Genomic DNA, 20435 nt, shown 5'->3' with positions numbered 1-20435 from the left:
TCTGTGTTCAAGGGCAGGCTGTTAGGGAGTTGGTTTTGTGAGTTTTACTCGTTTTGTGCTCCCAGTTCTCCCCGAAGGCCTCATTGTTACTTTGCCTCATGCTAGTGTCTATGTGCCTATCGATGTCATCCGAAACATGAAAACTGTGTGCTTACTGTTCAACACAGCAAGAACACTCAGGTGACTGTTCGAACGTGATCCACAGATCGATTTCGTTTTTTTGTAGTTGTCCAGCGAGGTGAGGCCAGATTCTCTTTTCTTTTTTGCTTCTTTTCAAGCTGATGAGAACTCATCTGTAATAGTACAAATATGGCGTCGAAAAAGCCAGGCATCGGCGTTATTTGAACCACGCACCTCTCTCAATAGCAGTCTTTTTACAGGAACTTCAGTTTGGCAAACGCATTCCGAAATGTGCCTTGCTAAGGCTCGCTTGTAGAAAAGCAAAAACTGTCTTCTAGTGTTCATTTTATTTCTCAGGGACTCCTATGGCTTATTGGGACCATTCGGTAGTATGTGACTTCTATTTTATGTGTCAACAGTAATATTTTACAGGCTGTTCCCATGACTGATAGAGCCTGTGCATGCGTGATTTATACATTATGGTCCCACTGTGTTGATCGAATTTATTCTGCGATAAAATGTCTTCAGCGAACTTCATTAGCATTCAAGTTTGCCACTGTTTTTTGCATTGTATTTTAGGGACTTATTGTCCGCTGTCCAAAAGGCAGCTGATGCGCGTCACATGCCGGGGTATGGCAGGTAAATGCTCTGAAAAGCATACACAACGACAGGCCACAAGTCACGAGTAAAAACGGCGAAAGTGGCGTTCCTAGCAGTCGTTGCAATTATGTCGTTCCAGCAGAGTCCAGGGTTGGCAACTTCGTGTGACACGAGGAAGTCGTAGACTTCTGGAAGTTGTGCGTCAACCGCTGGTTTGAAACCTGAAAAAAAAAAAAAAAGAAAAACTGACGTGTCACTGCGTTTCTACGTTTTAACAGCAAAGGGTTGTCTGTGTTCGTTTGTTCGACTCTAGCAACTCGAGAGTCGTCATCGCTCTGGCAGTGACTCCCGTTCTAACATTCGAGGAATCAACACTAGAGGTGCTCGAGAGTCGACTCCCAGCGGCTCTCATCTCGATGCGAGTCGCTGGAGTCGATGACGTACGATGACGCTCACACGTCACGACTCCGACTTGCGCGAGTTGAATAAACGAATACAACCAGAAGCGTATCAAAACGAGCACCGTGAATACCGAAACCAACTCGACACCCCTGCACTCGTCTCCGCCAGTCAGATTGCGCAGGAGAGGTCACGTGCTTACGAGTTCCAGTGGGAATGACCTCTCCCCTCTGACGTCAAAGTTTGACACTTACGTGTGGTCGAGGGTTTATACGCTACGAACAACACGTAAAAACTTCTTCCTCAATGGGTGGTTTTCAAGTTGAGAGATGCCGCTACGCATGCTGGGTCTTCGAGCTTCCGGTCCGAAATTTCGCTCAACTGGAGCAAAGCGAAACATTATAAACTCTGGCTTAAACGACAACCACGATGAGTTCGGCTGGGAAGGCCTGGCCCCAAAGAAGTAAGGTACCTTAAGAACTACTTCACACGTACTTTTCTTCTGACAAAGATAAGATTTCGTGACAGATCGTGCATGTTTCGGTTTCGTTTGGCGTGCGCTCTGAAATCGTGATCTTTTGCTGGGGGAAATGTTCTGCTACAACGGTGGTCAATTAGGCGCTTCTTGTAACAAAGATAACAATTAACATTTCAGATATGACACAACAAAATGTACAGGAAGTATTTTACGCAGCAATCTTCTGCACTCTGAGGATAATACGCATGTAGTCGTTTCCTTTTAGTTTGGGACGAAGCTGTGACTTTAGTGATATTCTTTTCACATTATGGTGGGGGGGAGTTGATAATGTTATCACAGCTACGCACAATTCAACATGATAAGTACACAGTACGACATTTGGTGACAAGTGCCTACACCCGTAGTTCAATTTTCGTTGACGCTGATAACATTTTTCCAAAGGCGCAGGATCCAAGGGTACGCGATACGTTTTATGTCCTTTTTCCGCAGAATTAGTGCAGTTAAGCGCTGAACATCCGCTTACTTTTGCGTTGAAAACACGGTAACACTATACGGCTCCAGCAGAAGTTCGGACCGGAAGCGTAAATCCACGTGACATTGCAACTTCTCGAACGTCATTTTGACAGGAAGTTGCAAACCACCCATACTCTAGGGTGCAGTACCAACGCCACCTATAGATATCGGAGGCCTGCTTATTGCGTCCTCTCCCTCCCTCGCTACGTAGAAATATAAAGTCAGAATTCGTCTGCTACTGCGATTCGCCGTTCTCCGAATTCAAGAACTCACAAATGATTGCAGCTAGCTTCTAATCTGTAGACAAAAAGGTAAACACGCTTTCCAGAAAATTAGTCTTGAGAAAGATATGGAACTATTTTGCGCTTTATTTCAAATATTTCATATTTATTACGCGGGGACGTTCAATCACGACTCGCAGACGACGGGGGTTCCTCTCTATGGCTACGACCGCTGAAAGCATGTTCGTGATTGGCTACCGCCGTTGTAAACACGATCCGTATCGGCTGACTCTTAGTTGTTACGTCACGTCGACGAGTAGGCAGGCTTTCCCTGTCTAGGTGGTATTGGTAGTACAATTCGGGCGTGATGTGATGAATCACATGTGTCGAAGTGTTACAATCCCGTGTAAGAACACCTAAGAACGTATGGACACCTTCCTTGTCGCCCGTGGAGCCCGCCAGCAGGATCTCGGGCAAGGATTTGTTTTGGGTTCGAGAGGGTTTTCCAGCTGGTACCAATCATACCAAGTGACCGTCGTTGCATAGCAGTAACTTTAAAGGTAGTGTAAAGCAGCATTTATACTGCTAGCTCATTTGACAGCCTGGGTGCTCAGTATACAAACTCCATTTTTTCCAGTATTTTTTTTATAGAAAATTCAGATTTATTATTACGGGCAACCCTGTGTCTCATTATCATCATCACGAACTCCGCAGTTCCCGCCATACCGTGCGGCGAACATAAACATGCCAATAATAACGGGAGCGTATAGCGACATCTCTGGGCCGCTTCCATCACCACGCCGGCTCGCCGGACGTGGTGATCTTTGCGTAGGCGATCCTCATGGTGATTGTGCTGACACTTCTGTTACTAATTTTCACGATGTTGCAATGTTCTTGCATTTTGGAAACTCTCAGGCAAAATTGGAAAAAGTCTAGCACTCGCAAGTTAATAAGATAAGTAATGTCAAATGTATCGCTCCTGATGATGGAGGGACTCCGTCCGAAAGCTTGTTTTTTTAGTAAAATAAATTACTTGAATGTTATCTCTTTCAATACTTTTCTCGCATTTTAAGAGAATATATGCCAGGAACTACCTGCTTTGAACAAACTTCTCGAAGAGAGTTCAAGAAGCCGGCTACTTAGCCCATGACTTAGCCGAGAGAGGGGACATGTAACACTGTTGCTTGACGGTTGGGCGATTGTTTCCCACCAGGCGTCGCCCAATCGCCCTTTTCACCGCAATTTCAGTTAAAGTTCTCTTTCGCACGAAAAATTTGCAATGTGGGTTTCTTTCGGAATGAGCTTTGAAATGCCGCTGCCAATATAAACAGCTTGCCCGCTGCTTTGCAGTACCTTTAAACTATACGTGAAGAAAAAAAAAGTGAAATATTCCCTTCGAGAAATTAAGAGTGTTTGAAGACAAAGGGCCCTCCCTGTGGCAGGAGACCAAAGCCATCGAGGATGTGTCCGTGTACCGAAACGTCAGGGTATAAAACGTACCTGGCTTTTCCGTGAAGTGGACTGGAATAGTGGTGTTGAGTCTCACTCGAAGACTCTGTGTCTCGTTTCCGCACTCGTATATCACCATGAGATTTCCCATGGTCACATTACAGGCCATATATATATTTCCATCCTTCCAATGAGACTCAGTGCATTCGTTGCTTCGTTTGAAGGCGAACGCCTGTCCTCTAAGTACACCGGCCTTTCCTTCGACACTGAATTCGTGTAGGGTTACCGATGCCACGTTGGCACCTCCGATGCTCCTTGGGAGGATGATGTCGAGGGCAGTATCCACGTACAGGTTGGCATACCTCTCGCTAAAGACACCTGCACACACATTTTCATACATTTTCCCGCTGTAATAAGTGCGTAGACACGTGTCGTTCTGCTTTTGAATTATTGCGATTTGCGCACCGAACCTCTGTTGATTTTTTAGAAAAAATCTTCCCGGGGTCAGCACCGCAAAGGATACTACCCCGACGACCGTTTTATAGGCCGCGCGTTCCAAGATGCGGCCACCAGGGGGCGGACCTCGGAGGTTAGTTACTCTAACGCGTGTTCCCTCTATGCAATTTCCCCCTCGGAGAATCTGCCGCTATAGTGCATACCTATACGTGCAGAGTGACGCGCACACCGAATAAGGAATGCAGATCGTTTTCAGTTTCATTATTTCGATTCAGACTAATACGCGGAGTGTATGGGAGACCTGAGTACATGGACCTGATTCATATGGTTGGTGGTCGTACCAGAGGCGGATCCAGACCTTCGGTTTGGGGAAGGGGGGCAGCTTCGTTGTCGGAGCGCGTAGTGGAGGAGGGGAGAGAGGGAAATCCAATGTATAAACTGACGTTTTTGGGGGGCGTTCGCCCCCCCCCCCCCAGGTTAACCAGGATTGAATGTTCCCTCGATGCAAAGCAGCGGCCATTACACATTCGATACAAATTTTCTTACCTCCGATACAGCACACGGACGCGAAAACGGTAAGCCAGTACATGTTCCAGGCAGCTGTATAGGAGATCTCACTTGTGACCGCCTCATTTCCAGATATTATCTTATCCTGCGCAGTACGGGATGAGAAAGTAGAGATAATGTCGTGTAACAATGGACGTGAATGTTCGGCTTATCGTGGAGACAATGTTCTCTATGACATGCTCTTAGCTGCCTCTCTCATAATACTCATCTGTCCCCTGAACTAAGATGCCGTGTAGATGAAGTATACATGTATAAAATGTGGAATAGTATTTGGTGGTTTTGAGTTCTCAAGATGTTCAGTGCGGGCTTTTACATTGCTAGGATATGTCCGCCGCTATACCGAAAGGTCACACATCATCAATAGTTACTTATCTAGCTCTGGAATTTAACACTTTTGTTGTGCGTAGTAGCCCCTAGTGCATGCAGGGCCGTAGGATGACTCTTCAACTTCCACAATGTCGCTTATTTTCTTGTATTCTCTGTTCAACCGCTGACGTCCACTCCTCCACACTTCCCTGTAATGTGTTAACTGCTACTCTGGACAATATTTTATAACCTAAATTTGATAATGTTATATTATTGGGCTCCAAGCTCACATACAGCGCCGCAGCAGTGTCACTGTTTGTTCCAGGAATGTCTCTGGAAGGATCGTTGCTTAGGTTCATCATTGAGCATCTACGGACTCAGGACGTTCCCATATCGTATACAAATCTCTGCAAGGGACCCGTCGTGTTCCAGCGGTTTTTCACCTCCTCAGGCTTCTAACTGCTTACTCCCTTTTACAGTTCAGTACTGTTGGTTTTCACGAAGTTTTACGTGAACTAATTAACGTAATGTAACCATCTCAACTAACTACGTTAATTATTATTGTTGTTTTCCATTGGAGGCACCAGCCCCATGACCTGGAGGGTAAAAGCAAGCTGTACCGAAGACTAGCTGGGAGTGATTGGTTCGAATCCTATACCACCAACTGTGCTGTCTGAGGTTTTCCCTGGGTTCTCCGAAGACTTTCCAGAAGAATGTCGGCACAGTTCCCCTTGAAGTCGGCCCAGGACGCATATACTGTCCCCCACTGCGCCCTGTTGTCATCTCTCCATTTGTCCGCGTCACGTATGCCGCTCATAACCACAGTTGCGTCGCGGTGCTAACACAGAAAAATAAAAATATAGTAAGTACAAACTGGAGAACCTTCCGCACAATACAGACAATCGAACTCCTGTCACCTGCTGTGCTGTCCGAGGTTTCTCCTGGGTTTTCCGAAGACTTAATTTCCAGACGAATGTTGGGGCACAGTTCCCCCTTAAGCAGGCCCAGGACGCATACTAACCCCCCCCCCTCCTGTCCCTCACTCCCTCCTGCTGTCCTCTCTCCATCTGTCCACGTCTGTACGCTGCTCATAGCCACAGTTGCTTCGAGGCGGTAACACGGAATTAAAAAAATAAGAAAGTCGAACTTGTGTCGCTGACATAACCTTTTCACGTCTCCCCGATATGAAATACCTCTTCTCGCGTTTCTCCTGCTGTCATTAAATGAACGTTTTGTGCAGAAGCAGAGATCCGACAGCAAGAGAAATAGGAGAAGCGTTTTATGACTAGAAGATATTTGCGGATCACCTGTTCGGGTGTTGAACTGAAACTTCTCGATATGAACGTGTTGTAAACCCGTGTTTGTTTGTTTTTATCCACTATGAGATGTTCTTGAGTGTATAGAGGTTCTGCGCCTGAGCAGAAAACAAGCTCCGTTTTTGACCAAAATTATTTAATTTTATTATTTATTAATAATTTATATTTGACCAAATGTTTGAAAAATAAACCACGCTGAAAGAGTCAGAGCGCCTCTCTTCCACGTGTGCGTTGTCGATTTGCACTAACTCGCCCAGTAACACTAAAAGTACGAACTGGATTAAGAAAGAGTGTTTTTATTTCACTTGCAAGAAACACCATTGGGGGGGGGGGCGGTAATGAATAATCGGCTCGCCGTTGTTGGCTACACAGAAGTGGGCGTCGTCACGACTATAGCCAAAAAAAGAAAGACTGATTAGGGATAGAGGATGAAGGGTGGAGATGCGTAGAGGGTGCATGAGTTCGTCGGGGTGAGCAAAGTGACGGCAAAGACAGCGCCGACACGAATGAGACCAATGGGTCATTGCAGTTACCATCTTCTGTTATACGTGAGGAACTGTTTGCTGATCACTTGAAGCAACTCCCAGGATCGCTGATCACTTTCTTCCTTTGCTACTTGCCCCTGCACACTTCATTTCGCAATCCCTTTGGGTTTCAAACTTGTTGCAGTTTCCACCGCAGCCTCCATACACAAATCTTTCACATTTTCCAGAAGATGAGTCGAAGTAGTACATTGGAAAATATGCCTTGCACAGACCTTGGTCCGGCTTTAGGCAGCAATCTGTAAGGGAAAGAGCGTATTAATACCGTCTAGGGTGGGTTAGTCCTTAGGAAAATTTGGGAAGCAGCTTAGGGAAAAGTGAAGGGAGAGCGCATATTAAATTCCCTGTTGCTTTTCCCGTTGTAATTATCACTATAGTCAGTGACAACGTAAATCCTACAATTAGGACCGCCCACTCATCCGTGGAAGGCTCCTGCGATTGGCTACCAGCCGTTGCACGACGCATCCGCTTCGCGATGTAGTGCCGGTTCTCTCTCTCCCCCCCCCAGTCCCCACTTTACTCTTAAAAAAAAGGGTGTACTTTAGCTCCTTTCCTTGCCACATATATGACACCCTTTTGGAGAGTACAATTACTCTCAAAAAGGGAGTAGCATAACACCTTTCTCCAAGCCGGAGAGTAATATTACTCTCCAGTAGGGAAAAAGGTGGTATGCTACGCCCTTGAGGGAGTGAGGAGACTCCCTCTTTGAGAGTAATTGTACTCTCCAAAAGGGTGTCATGTATGTGGCAAAAAAGGAGTTAAAGTACATCCTTTTTTTTTGTTGTTGGCTTTATGTTGGCTGCGCCGCACTACATTCGCGCGCGCGGAGCGATTCGTGTGTGGAGGCGGAGTCAAGTGTATGACTTCTGTTGTCACTGTCAACATATTTTTGTCACGTCCTATATTTTTCGAGTTGAGCAATACGTACCTTGTGGAAAGTTACATGCGGGGCCCGGAGGACCACCGGCACCTGAATACAAAATGGGAACATACGGTTATTAGACGTCACCGCAGAAAGGACGTTATATTCGGCGAGTTTGTGCAATTTCGAAGGCTCGTGCTGGGGCTTCACCGCCGGGGATAAAGGATTGAACAAGTGGATAACGATAAAAAGAGAGAGCGTAATTTTCGTGAATTTAGGGAGTATATACACTCTTAAAAATGAACTTCACCGCATGTAGAGTGCTATGCGGTGAAGTTGATTTCTAAGAGTGTAAGCGCATCGCCACAAATCATTAGTCCCTTTCTCTGCAAAGTGCACGGGAGACTATGCGAAGTTCTGGGGACTATTTGCGGTACTAGGAAGCAAATGTGAGGGTCAGGGGAGTAAAATTGGGTTGTAATTACAATCTACACTCTTCAAAATGAACAATGCCGCATATCATCCCTAATGAACATCGTTCTCTCCCTCGATCTGCTGGAAACTGGAGGCGTACGCCATTTTTGTGACAATTATGAACTGCGTAAGTGTCACAAAAAAGGCGTAGTACGCCTCTCGTTTTCAACAAATCAGGGACGATAACGATGTCATTCGGGATGATGGTTGGCTATAGGTGCGTGTGCCATGCGGCGAAGCTCTGTTTTAAGAGTGTAGGGGACTATAGAAGCTGTAATTGCCGTTCCTATAGCGCGGCGATAGGGTGAGAAGACATCGTGAGCTGTTTGTCCTCCCGTGGGAAAAAGCCAACTGTAGCGTCCGTACCTCGCGATGAAAATAAGCCACAGTATACCCGCTCGCTTTCTTACACTCCCAACATATTGGCTGCATAGGGTCTCCTAAACAATATGAAGTGCATGAAGCCACAGCTTCGTGAATTTTATACCTATATATACAATCGAGTAACGTCTGCATTTTTCAACGTGCCAGACATTTCCACAGAGGTAAACGTTAGTAATGTAAATACTGAGTAGTGTAAAGTAAACATATTACTTACCGTCTGCCAGACGTAAAGTGAAACACAGAGAACCGACCAGGATACACAAAGCGCTGTTCATGATGTCTTCTGAAACTCAGCTCTTTGGAAGTGTTGGTGTTCCTTGAAGCTCTGTTTCACCATGAAGTGTGCAACAGCCTACTCTTGTGTGAGACCAGTAATGTTCGCTTCCGAAAATATGGCGCGTGTTTCATATCCGGTGTTAATGAACCTCGTTTTTCAGCTGGAACGGTGAGAACGCCCCTGGTGCACCTTGCGAGCATATGTGGTTTACGGGTCATGGCACTCCCGAAATCATAAGTGAATTCATACGATGTGCCTAACACCACACCACGTGTTGATGTCAGCGTGTGTAATTTATTCACTGCAGTGGAAGCGCAACGCTGAAGCTTTCAATAAATGAACTCATCAATAATCAATAGTTCTAAAAACTAAATAAATAAAAGTTTATTTGCTCTGTAACTTTAGGTACTGTCATACGTAATCATCAATAACCATTCACACAGCACATAGTAACTGTACAGGAACGCACAAAACCTGTAGGCCTGGCCGAATGGGTCGGTTTGAGTCGCCAGAATCCAGATGATCTCAAGGGCAACCTTGGCCCGACTGGACAGCAGAGCATAGAGCACAGTTTCCCCAGAAACTGACTTGTGTGTGGGTGTGGGTAAGGGGGGGGGGGGGGGTCCCCGAGCTTCCAATGCTCATTCACCATGTTCTCTCCCTCAAGCAATGGGATAGGGTGCCGCCTCAGCAGCGAAACATCCCACAACATCATCATTACTTATTTGTTGTTGTATTGAGCAATCTCAGAAATTATAGGGGGTTGCAAAATTAAACAAAAACAACAGCAGGTACGGTGTACACTCCTCATTGGTGAGAGGGGTGACGGAAATTTCTGCAGCGGAGCCTTTGATGTGACAAAGGTCCTATAGGTCAAATGTCCTGGGGGCTATTGTGCGATTTTTTTCAATAGACACCGAGTTTCTGAATTTACAGTGACAACGAAGCTACACTTGGCTCTCAGGTGCTGCCTATATATATGGCCTTCCGCGCGGTTTTTGACATTTTGACATTGTTGACATTGACATTTGACATTGACATTGTTTTTTGTCATTTGCCATCGAGTAAGTTTCCGTCGTGCTTCCCTGAGATATCCGCAGGCAGTTTTCGCCGTTCTGTCTTTCGCTGAAGTGACTTGGGACGTTCATGGAACTTGTATCACGTACAGTCATTCACACACGTTCTTTCCATGTCCAGGTACCACGTGACGTGTGGAGATCTGCCATTGCACCATGCAGCCGTAGATGTGGAAACACACACAACACAGAAATCACAGCATCAGTTCTCATGAAATGTAATTAGTGCGGTCGACTCTTTTGAACTCTATAGTTGCAACGGATTTGCCCTGAGCTTGCCACTCCTTCGTTCTGTAAGAATATAGTAACAGTGTTAGAATAGAAATACAGAAATAGTGACGGAACAGGTCTCTCATCTGTGAGTCCGAAACGCACTATACCAGTGTTAGACTTCAGAACAGCATGGAATGTAGTCCGTCAACCCCGACGGAGTTACTCCGCGGAAAAATTATACTGAAGCGCACGGGGTGACGCTTGTAGGGCTCCTGGTGGTCTTCATGTAGGCGCACTATTTGTCACGACGTAGAGTTAAGTGGCTAGCTATTGTAATAAGCGTAGGGTGGGGCCTAAACGAGCCGTTCTTATGTTATCTTACGTTTTGGGCCGCAATCAACAGGCAGGTACACCGCGTGGAAACCAAACCAAGCATACAACTGGGTACCACAACAGCACATGATTGGTCGTTGCGTCATGCGAAAAAGGAAGAGGTATCCACTTACGTTTCTAAACAGCATGGGCTACTCTAATGACCGTCACCTTCGCAGCACAAGTGTCGTCAGTACAACCACAAGCAGCAGTGACGCTTTGCGCATTGCTGAAGAGTTCATGCCTGGAAACACGCGAGCTTTTTTTCTTTTCACGCAACTTTCGATGGCGTCAGCATTGCAAGTATCTCACCAGTGCATTCTGATTCGTCGGAGTTGTCCCCGCAGTTGTTGACGCTGTCGCACCGCCATCGTTGGTCAATGCAGCGGCCGTTGGTGCAGTGGTACATGTTTTCTGGGCACTTTCCGTTCTCTGAAAGGAAACACGAGAGTGCTCCCCTGTTATAATATCGGTACCATATAACGTGGCATGTACGGTCATGTACTTTCAGTTTCGGCAGACAAATGAAAATACGGGTGTTACTGAATGAGACCCAGAAAATAGAGACCACAGGCAGGACAAAGAGCCTCTGCCGCTGTTATGAAAACTCGAGAAGTTCAGCGAAAGCCCACGGTACCACGACCTGCTACAGTTGACAGTATAAGCTGTGGCCGGAACATCAGACAGGAGACGGTATCGACAGGCTGGTTCACAATTTCGTCTCCTGCATTTCGTGGACACAGGTCGTCGTTTGTTTTATCTTCGGGTTGCTATAGCCAAGGGTTGTTCTTTTTCTGGTGTAGTGGTAACGCAAAGCCTCAAGATATCTCGGGGAAGCAACCGATATACGCGACCCAGACCACACTCTTAAAAATGAACTTCACCGCACAGCACGCTCCTAGCCAACCATTATCTCGAATGATATCGTTATCTGCCCTGATTTGTTGAAAACGGGAGGCGTACGCCTTTTCTGTGACAATTATGAACAGCATAAGTGTCACAGAAAAGGCGTACACCTCCCGTTTTCAACAAATCGGGGCAGATAACGATATCATTCGAGGTGATGGTTGGCTAGGAGCGTGCTATGCGGTGAAGTTCATTTTTAAGAGTGCACATATCACACGTGAGTGATCGAAAATAGCGAAACCGCCTTTGGTATAAAAATCGCGGAATAGCTGTCAGAATGGCCATCAGTTCTGGTCTGGTGGCACTCGTCGACCTATACAATATCGCTAGGTGGATACCAGGTCGTTGGTATGCAATCACGCTTCCCCCGTGCAACATGTCACCATGTCGACAGGCAGATCACATGGCAAGGTGGTCCCGGAGGTGGTGATGGCATCTGAGTCCGCACGGCAAGAAAACGGCACCGACAAAACGAACCAAACATCAATACGCGACTGCCCTGCTTCCCACTTCGTCGGCGGTGCATGTTCCTAACGCGATAGACGCTTTCTGGAAAGCAAACGAACCTTTTCAGCACGTATTTTCATCTTCGCTTCAACCCCTACCGTTTCCCATTTCGTCGGCTGACATTGCTCCTGTCGTGAACGACTGAACCTCTTGTCAATTGGACATCAATTATATCGAATTAAACGTTAACTATTAAAACGCACACGAAAACGCACATGAAGCCTCTCTTCATTCCATTCGAGTAAAATTACATTCGAAACAACGTATACGAATAAATAAAGAAAGAAAGAAACAGATTGATTGATACAGATAAAATGGTTAAAAAGCAAGCGAGCTGGTGGCTAAGATCCATGACGAAAACCCGAGACTGGGAAAAAGACGAAAAACATATATTGAGACTTTGTGTTGTGTCGTCTGTTTTTCGTCTTTTTCCCAGTCTCGGGTTTTCGTCATAGATTGATTGAAACCGCTTGTACCACGTACCTGCCAGTATAAAAGCAGTGATGGCAAGTTGAAGGCCTTTCTCTTCCAGTTGTACGGTGGCTCTGTTCCATAAGATATCCAGTTCATTCCCTTCAGACGCGTCAGAGGTCTCAGCCAGGTCTTCGAGGAGGCCACAAAAACGCGTCAAAAACGACTCCAGTGGATGCATCTGACAAAAAAAAACAAAACAAAAAAGAAACAGAAGTACAAAAGAAAGAAAAATCAAGCATGGCTGCACAATATATTTGTAATTATGAAAACCGAGTACGTCATGAAATCCATCCATTAGAATGTGTGAATATCACTCAGTAGTCACCCCACAGTGACCTCGTGGGACTTTCGAAAATCATTCGTGGCATCGTACATTATGCATCACTCTCAGAAAAATGGTGTGAAAAGGTAGTTACCTCTATAGTTACCACCTAGGTTAGCGTCTAACAAAGGATGTAAAAGGGTGATAAAAGCAATTATCATATATTCAAATTGCTACAAAAAGGCGTACGCCCCCCTCGCTCACCGTATCAGAAGCAGTTACCCTATCATTCGTAGGTAGCAGGTAGAAATTTATTTATTTAACTATTGCAATCTAAAAGATGCAACTGCTCAACTTTTTTTTACAGTGCATTTGGGACTCTGCATATATGATAGCGAATAAAGAAGTTAATCAGCTAAAATGTTCAAAATTCAGCAATCAGTTTAGCCTCTCGTGTGTACCTCACAGTGGCAATTTTGCCTTTTTGTTAGTGCGTCTGAAGCCTGCAAATTTGTTCCGCGCTCCGTTGAACACCTTGTATGTGCATCTTTAAACTTGACAACTCATTGACATAATTAATGCAGAAATTCGACACTCACGTCGACATAATTAATGCAGAAATTTTCATTTGGATCCTTGAACGTATTCAGCTCCTCGATGACGATCCCCAGTTGAGCTGGGGCGACTGTTTGCAGATGCAGGGAAGAGGCACATGGCTCTTTCACTCTCTCCACGGTGTCCTTGAGTGCTCCTATAATCTCTGAGGATGCTTCTCCAAGAAGAGGCACCGGGACAGAAACTTGACTGCCGCAATAGTCTTCCATGTAGTCTGCATTGGATGAACAAACGTTGGGATGAACAGTACAAATGAGGAACTTGGCGCAGAAACCAGACTGCAAAGTGGATTTTCCTGATGAAAGATGAAAGTCACTGAAAAGGTTAGCCAGCTGTAGGGATCGAACCCACATTTTCTGGATTACCGTTCCAGGGTTAAGCTAACACGCCTCTCCAGCGACTTTCGGGGTGCGTCATCGGTAATCCAGAAGATGTGGGTTCGATCCCTACAGCTGGCTAACCTTTTCAGTGACTTTCATCTTTCATTGTTGATTTCTTAGGCAATTTGATGCTTTGTTTGTATCTGTCCCTTCCATGTTTGTTCCAGCCTCAGAACATCAGTTTCTCTCTTGTGGATTTTCCTGGTTGAGAAAACACTGCATTGTGCGTAAGTTTTAGTTACGCTGTGCTGGTGCGAGTGCACTATAGACTAACGGGATAGAAAATCATATAGGTACATGCATGCTCTCAAAGCATAGTGACTAGTACGCTCCTCCAGGATTTCATTGACAAACAACCACTAATCCCTACCCTCCTAAAAAGTCCACAGAACTCGTAGTACTGCAACAGTTCCGAAGCCGAAACGTAGTGTTCAGGTTAAATCAGTTCGCGACGCAGCCGTGTCGAGGCGCTTCAAACGACAAAGGATCTGGAGGGGGAAGTAGGATTTCCAGGAACTGAGTTAGCGAGACCTGTCAACAGGCAGTTCTCAGTCCGCAGGGAACGGGAGTGGCTGTTCTGGAAGTTGAAGCACGCCGAAGTGCAGACCGATTGGATTCCGTTTCAGAGTTTAAGCCTATCCCCCACAGTGCGGTGGAAGTACCATTCCACATGGTCCTCTGCATATGGCACATTGTGTGAACGAACTCGGGCACTCCTTGAACAATGCGTGTTGTTTTCGGGTACCAGTGGCCAGCGGTCTCCCCGACCAGGCTGTTCTTCAGGATAGTAAGTTACCGATCCGGCCAACAAAATAGCCACACGCTGGCCACTTATTCGTCCAGCTGGACTTTGAAGACTGAATGTGACATATGTCGGATACACGTGACTCTCATCACAGCGGTCGTGTTTTCTGTTTCGTTTGTATGTGACCTCCAAAGAAGCGGCAATCAAGAAGGAACTACCTTCTTTCTCTCTCTCATTTATCCACCCGTCCATAGTGACGGGACGGATGGGTGCAAACTTTGAGACGTTCTTCCAGTGTCCCACTGTTTAGCCAGGGGCGCCGATGTAGCCGTATATGGACCCATATATATGCATCCATTTTTTAATTTTTTTTCGTTCTCTCTCCCTCTCTCAAGTGTGCTAGTGCACTCTTAGAAATGAACTTCACCACATAGCACACTCCTAGCCAACCATCATCCTGAATGACAACGTTCTCACCCCTGATTTGTTGAAAACGGGAGGAGGAGCCTATTTTGTGCGCATTATGCACGGCACAAAATAGGCTCCTCCTCCCGTTTTCAACAAATCTAGAGCGAGAACGTTGTCATTCGGGGTGATGATTGGCTAGGAGCGTGCTATGTGGTGAAGTTCATTTGGAAAGCGACAGCCGGAAGCCATCCACTATAGTAACGTGCTTTGATTTGTGTACGGCTCCCGTCAAAGTTAACTTGAACACTGCTCCATCCTGCGAAGTGGTAAGAGAGCCGTCCTCAAATCAAGTGAGCCTGGCTCAAATCCCGCCACGGGTTGTGCTTTCCTTCGGATTTCAAGGACGAATCGGTGCTCATGTTTGTCCCTGAACGTTCCGATGATCTCATGCCTGAGACGTAGCCATATCTGGAACTCCAGGGCCATTCGGAATCATATACGGAGTCTTCAGCGTGAGCTCGGAGCAACGAACAGGTGCTACATCCACTATAGTCGAAGCAGCATTGCTTCAGTTCTAGTTTGCGTTCACCTGAAGCTCTCCAGAGATGAGGGTGGTTATCTCTGGTATGACCTTGGAGTTCCAGATATAGCTATACGTCTCAGGGATGACATCATCTCATCGGAACTTTAAGTGTTTGTGCAAAACGTGTAACCGATAGGGGAAAATGATTGGAAGTACACCGTCAGATAAGAAGCAGGTACGATAGCAAGGCCCAAATAATTTCTTTTTGTTGCTTCAGAGGTTGGGAATAATAATAATCGGCGGTTTTGGGTCGCAAGAAGAACTATGGTTATGAGCGAGGCCACAGTCTGGTCGGTCTATACAGCTTTGCAAAGGAGGTGGATTACCTGAATCGTGAGTTGTGTTAGACAACCTGAAAAGTCCTCGGCTAGCTAAGGAAGAGCGCGGCCTAGAGTCATAAACCTTTTATTACAACCAGACTTGTGCGTAACGCTTTTTTGAGTAATTTTTCGAGTAATCAGTTACTTTATTGTCAAAGTAATTTTTCGAATAATCAATTACTTTTTGGAGTAATCGATTACTAAGTAACGGATTACTTTTCCGGCAGAGATGAACTTATCTTTCAGATGTTCTGCCCCGAGTCAGCCTTTGTTGTATCGTTCTACTATAACAAGCGGAGGTCATTGCAATAAAGTGCTGGAATTTCAGGGTCTCTCTCCCTAATCTTTTCCAACACCAGTGTGGTGGTACTGGTACCTGAAGCTTTGGAGGTTTAGTGAGTCATGAGGAAGTTCCAGATAATTGTTCTTCCACAATCGGGTCAATGTCTTCCCGGGCGATAAATACAGTAGACGGACAGATCTACCTGTCCTACGCGTTTTTGTTTTTCTTGTTATATTTCAGCTGTTCCGCTGTTGAACTTTTTTTTTTTTCTCAGGCACACAAAGACGGGTATAATTTGCGTGAATACAGAGTAACGACCGGAGTACCGCGTTACTTTCTTACTCGTTACTCAATTACGTTTGGAGTCGAGTATTTGGTAACGGTAACTAATTACTTTTTTCGTAGAAGTAATGGTAATCAATTACTGTTTTCGAGTAACGGGCACAAGTCTTATTACAACTGGACATATTCACCTCGAAGTTCAACGTACTTTGCTTCTTTAGCCCTTGAAAAAAGATATATGATGCCTGATCTCCTAAATATGCTTCGGCTGCTCCTATACGCAGGCTTGCTCTTATAGTAAGGCCGCCTCTGCTGCTGCTCCTGCTGCAGAATGCTTCATATGGTGTTATACAAGAAATGTGTATAAAAATGATTCTAGACCACGTAATTTTATAATTCCCGTATATTTCTAGCTTCGGTATATATGGCCATCTTTTACTTGTATGCAATATTTACCTTTCAAACGCTTTCGCTAATTTTTTAAACCGAGTGGCCCCGATAACGAACGACGCACTCGAGTTTTCTTCTGAATGGTCACGAACTTCATGGGCGCCCAAAGTTGAACCTTCGAAAATTTCACACCTGTAGCAGACATGGATCATGTTGATAGCCCAAGGAAAAACGATCGCATATTCGTATATCTGGAAGCGAGGTGGGCCGATAACTTTCCAGAACGGTCTCGTTCAGATACTAGTCTGTGTTTTCATGTATGTATATGTTTTACAAACTCCAGCAGAATGGACCATGCCTTCGGTACTAGTTTGGAAACCGCCAGCGGAGTGGAGGATTAACGGAGCCCTGCTTTCCATTCAGTGTAAACGAAGATTATGACCACAGACAGCAGGTAGCCATTACATATAGGCTACCACCAGATATGAGAACCATTCAGTCTTGAATGTAGGCTATAGGCCCGATACATTAGGAAAAATCATATTGTTATCGGAATTATCTACCTACAAAGTGACGGGAAATTGCTTCTGTGCGACTCGCTTTGTACGAGTGAAAAATAATACTAATAAATAAATAAATAAAGAAGAAAGAACAGGCGGAACACACGGGTATCTGCCCAGCAATATCAAACGCACCCGCTTAGGTAAAACGCAAGTTGTTATTTTCCTTAAGCAACCTGAAGAACATTATCTATAGTATACGTAGGTATACTCACATGCACCTGCGACATCCCTGGCACTAAATAGAAGTGAACATAACATAATCCACAGAGCCGTAACACCTAAAGCGTTTGCCATGACAGAATTCCACCCACTGTCGGTGCAACCTTCGGTCGAAGCTTCCCGTTCCTCGTGGTTTTTCCGGGTGGCCTATCTCATAGCCATCCTCGTCGCCTAATCATGGAACCCCGGTCTGTATCGACATGCCGTACGATATGGCATGTCGTCAGGAACAAAGTTGACGTCAACGACACCTAGAACGACCTGCGAACGTTACGAGACGGTGCTCGTTCGGCCCTGTCCGGCAGATATCCCTAGTGGGCATGCTACCGCTTTCTGCGCCACGTAGAATATCTCGGGGACGTTTTTTTTATCTCCCCCACTTAAGATAAGGCATGAATACCTATTGCGCTGGAGTCGAGGCCAGCAATACCCGATGTATCGCTGTAGGCAAAAAATAGAACCGTTGTAAAGGAATACCGTTGTTAGCGTGGCGACGCTAAAGAGGGTACTAAGTTGGCACGAAGTTCGAAAGCAGTAGTTTTTACTTTCGCGGTACCAAGAGAAACCGGTGATTTCAGTCAGCTCAGGCCCTGAGCTACGTCAAACGGAGCCGACATATCAGAACCGTGCATTTTTGCTCACCAGCCAATCACAGACTAGGTCAGCCGCGTCCTGCAGGGAAGAGCTCAGTACTATGTCAGCAAGTAATGTGGTAATGTAGCGCCCCTGCAACAATGGGTTTCATCTGAGCGAAATAACGCACCTATAAATAATAATTAAACACTGTTCATGGATGGAGTCTAGTGCCTCTAAAAAAAAGAAAGTCTCATTAAAAATGTAGCAATGGAAGTAGTGTCCTGCGTGAAACGTTAAAATGACGCCAACGCTATTGTTGTGAGAACACGGAGCACGAAGAAATCTTGCAGGATCTTGCATAAGAAATCTTGCAGGACGCGTTTTGTTACCGTGTACCTTTGTTGTTTCTCCAACATCAACATATTTCTCGTTGTTGACCTCCATAATTTCAGAAAACATTTATCAAATTTAAATGAACACTTAGAATTGAATGATAGAAGACCTGGACGATTGGGTATATAGAAAATGATACATCGCGGTTCTTATATCGACCGAATAAAAGCAAACCTTGAGAAATAAAATATATAGTAACTGGGAGTATAGATTTACACGTACTTTCAAAAACCTCGAGGGTGCTATGGATCTTTGTCGAATCGTTGTGGATCGCTTTGTCATCGTCTTTCTTCTCAAGTTCTCAGCTGCCGAACACGTCGAAACACAGAAGCGTACCTCTGCGCAGGGTCGCAGGGTGCGGTCTTCCGAGAGAGGGGGGATTTGAGGGGCAGCCGCCCTGGTCGCCTTCCCCAGAGGGAGCACCGGACGACAATGCTCCCCGGAAGTTCATACGGTAGGTTGATAAAGCGCGAGAGCAGGAGCTTCTTTGTAGAAGTTGCGCAAATTGTGTCCGATTCGCTTTTCATCGTTTCACTTCTTCTTCTCTCTCTCTCTTTTTTTTCAGTTGTAGAGCCCTGTGGTGCAACGCATTTATGTAGCAGAACAATTTACCAGTTATATGTGTAGACCTGAAGATGGAGAGCACATATATATGTACATTATGCGCAATTTTTTCTCACTTAGGAAAGTGCAATCTTTATAGACAGTGAACATTAAAATTGCTTAAATTCCACTAGCACTTGAGGCCATTAGATGTTGGCCGAACTCCATAATGAAGGGGACTGAGCAACGGGCACATAGAGAAAACATCTCGGCTACCATAATTCATTCTGGGCTCAGTGCTCAGAGCCATTCCTGCACCACGAATGGCATCTCTCCTCTGATTTGTAGAAATCGGGAGGTGTACGCCTTTTTGTGACACATATGTAGAAAAAGGCGTACGCCCCGCGCTTTCTACATATCAAGGGGTGACAATATATTTTGTGGAATGGTTGTTGTCCGTCGTGTTATGCGCACCAAAAACGTGTTGAAGAAACAGTGCGACATCAACCCATACCGATTCCAGCACTGAGATTGAAAGAGATTGACACACGGCAATTTTTGAAAATCCGAATATGCATTGCACAACGACACTCATCCGAGAAACGTGGCCGGACAGCTTGGTTCTTTTCTGAGCCGAGCAAATAAGGAGCTTTCGTCGTGTTCCGTCGATAGCTCAGTTGGTAGAGCGGTGGACTGTAGTGGTAATAACCTGAAAGTCATCCATAGGTCGCTGGTTCGAATCCGGCTCGACGGACTCTTTTTTTTTTCTTTTTTATGCGGCACCAAATATTTCACCCATGCTTTGATGACGCTTTGCGAACCACTTTATTCGCTATTATATCTGCCACCTATTGCCTTATGCTCCAAGGTGCTCAGGCTTAGGGAACTTTTTCAACAGCTTCATAACGAAACATGTACTGCATATCTGGTCAAGGATACTAAGGCATCTAGACACGAGCATACGTCTTCATTACAAGAGTACAATGCGCGCACAGATATTTTCAAGTTTTCTTTCTACCCAAGGACGGTGCATGATTGGAATAGCCTCCCTGCTGAAGTTGTAACTCTAGAGAATATGCCTGACTTTGTAAATAGACTTGAGGGCATGCTGTATCCCAACCACATCCTGTAACGATCCTAGTGTGTATTAACAGTATGTTAAATACATAAATATTCCCCCAAAAAGCTTGCTGGTGCGGCGACGTTTGCGTCGCAAACGCACACACTGCAAGCGGTCACAGAGCTTCGGCTTGTTTTACAAGTTGGGAAATATACTACGAGGTGGCGCCACCGACATATGCCCTGATGCTACTGATATCCGTCGTCTGCTTCAAGGTGACGCGCATGGCAGTGGGTGCATA

The 20435-nt window shown here is 45.5% G+C and overlaps 2 protein-coding genes and 1 non-coding gene across 5 annotated transcripts; 1 reads left to right on the top strand and 2 right to left on the bottom strand.

Annotated features, from left to right (window-relative positions):
- Positions 1-609: 609 nt before the first annotated feature.
- Positions 610-4841, bottom strand: LOC135401468 (uncharacterized). The gene is made up of 3 exons (XM_064633891.1): positions 4783-4841; positions 3832-4158; positions 610-941 (listed from the first exon to the last, which is right to left on the bottom strand). The coding sequence occupies exons 1-3, from the start codon at positions 4823-4825 to the stop codon at positions 739-741; spliced, it is 573 nt and encodes a 190-aa protein (XP_064489961.1). The 5' UTR covers positions 4826-4841; the 3' UTR covers positions 610-738.
- A 4477-nt stretch (positions 4842-9318) lies between these two features.
- On the bottom strand, positions 9319-18943 carry LOC135401464 (uncharacterized). Of its 3 annotated transcripts, none has more exons than XM_064633887.1 (6): positions 18754-18943; positions 13374-13603; positions 12522-12690; positions 10938-11057; positions 10760-10884; positions 9319-10331 (listed from the first exon to the last, which is right to left on the bottom strand). In XM_064633887.1, exons 2-5 carry the CDS (start codon positions 13596-13598, stop codon positions 10793-10795), a joined length of 606 nt encoding a protein of 201 aa, XP_064489957.1. In that variant the 5' UTR covers positions 13599-13603; positions 18754-18943; the 3' UTR covers positions 9319-10331; positions 10760-10792. The 3 variants fall into 3 exon arrangements, with proteins under 3 accessions (XP_064489957.1, XP_064489954.1, XP_064489955.1); XM_064633884.1 differs by lacking the exon at positions 18754-18943 and adding an exon at positions 17556-17886; XM_064633885.1 differs by lacking the exon at positions 18754-18943 and adding an exon at positions 17556-17886 and having other exon boundaries at positions 10760-10869.
- Positions 18944-19736: 793 nt separating this feature from the next.
- On the top strand, positions 19737-19828 carry Trnay-gua (transfer RNA tyrosine (anticodon GUA)). The gene is given in 2 exon segments: positions 19737-19773; positions 19793-19828. It is a non-coding gene; the product is annotated as a tRNA-Tyr (tRNA).
- The last annotated feature ends 607 nt before the right edge of the window (positions 19829-20435 follow it).

This window comes from Ornithodoros turicata, chromosome 7 (genome assembly GCF_037126465.1).
Source record: "Ornithodoros turicata isolate Travis chromosome 7, ASM3712646v1, whole genome shotgun sequence".
Classification (NCBI taxonomy): domain Eukaryota; kingdom Metazoa; phylum Arthropoda; class Arachnida; order Ixodida; family Argasidae; genus Ornithodoros; species Ornithodoros turicata.
This window is presented reverse-complemented; position numbering and strand designations above follow the sequence as displayed.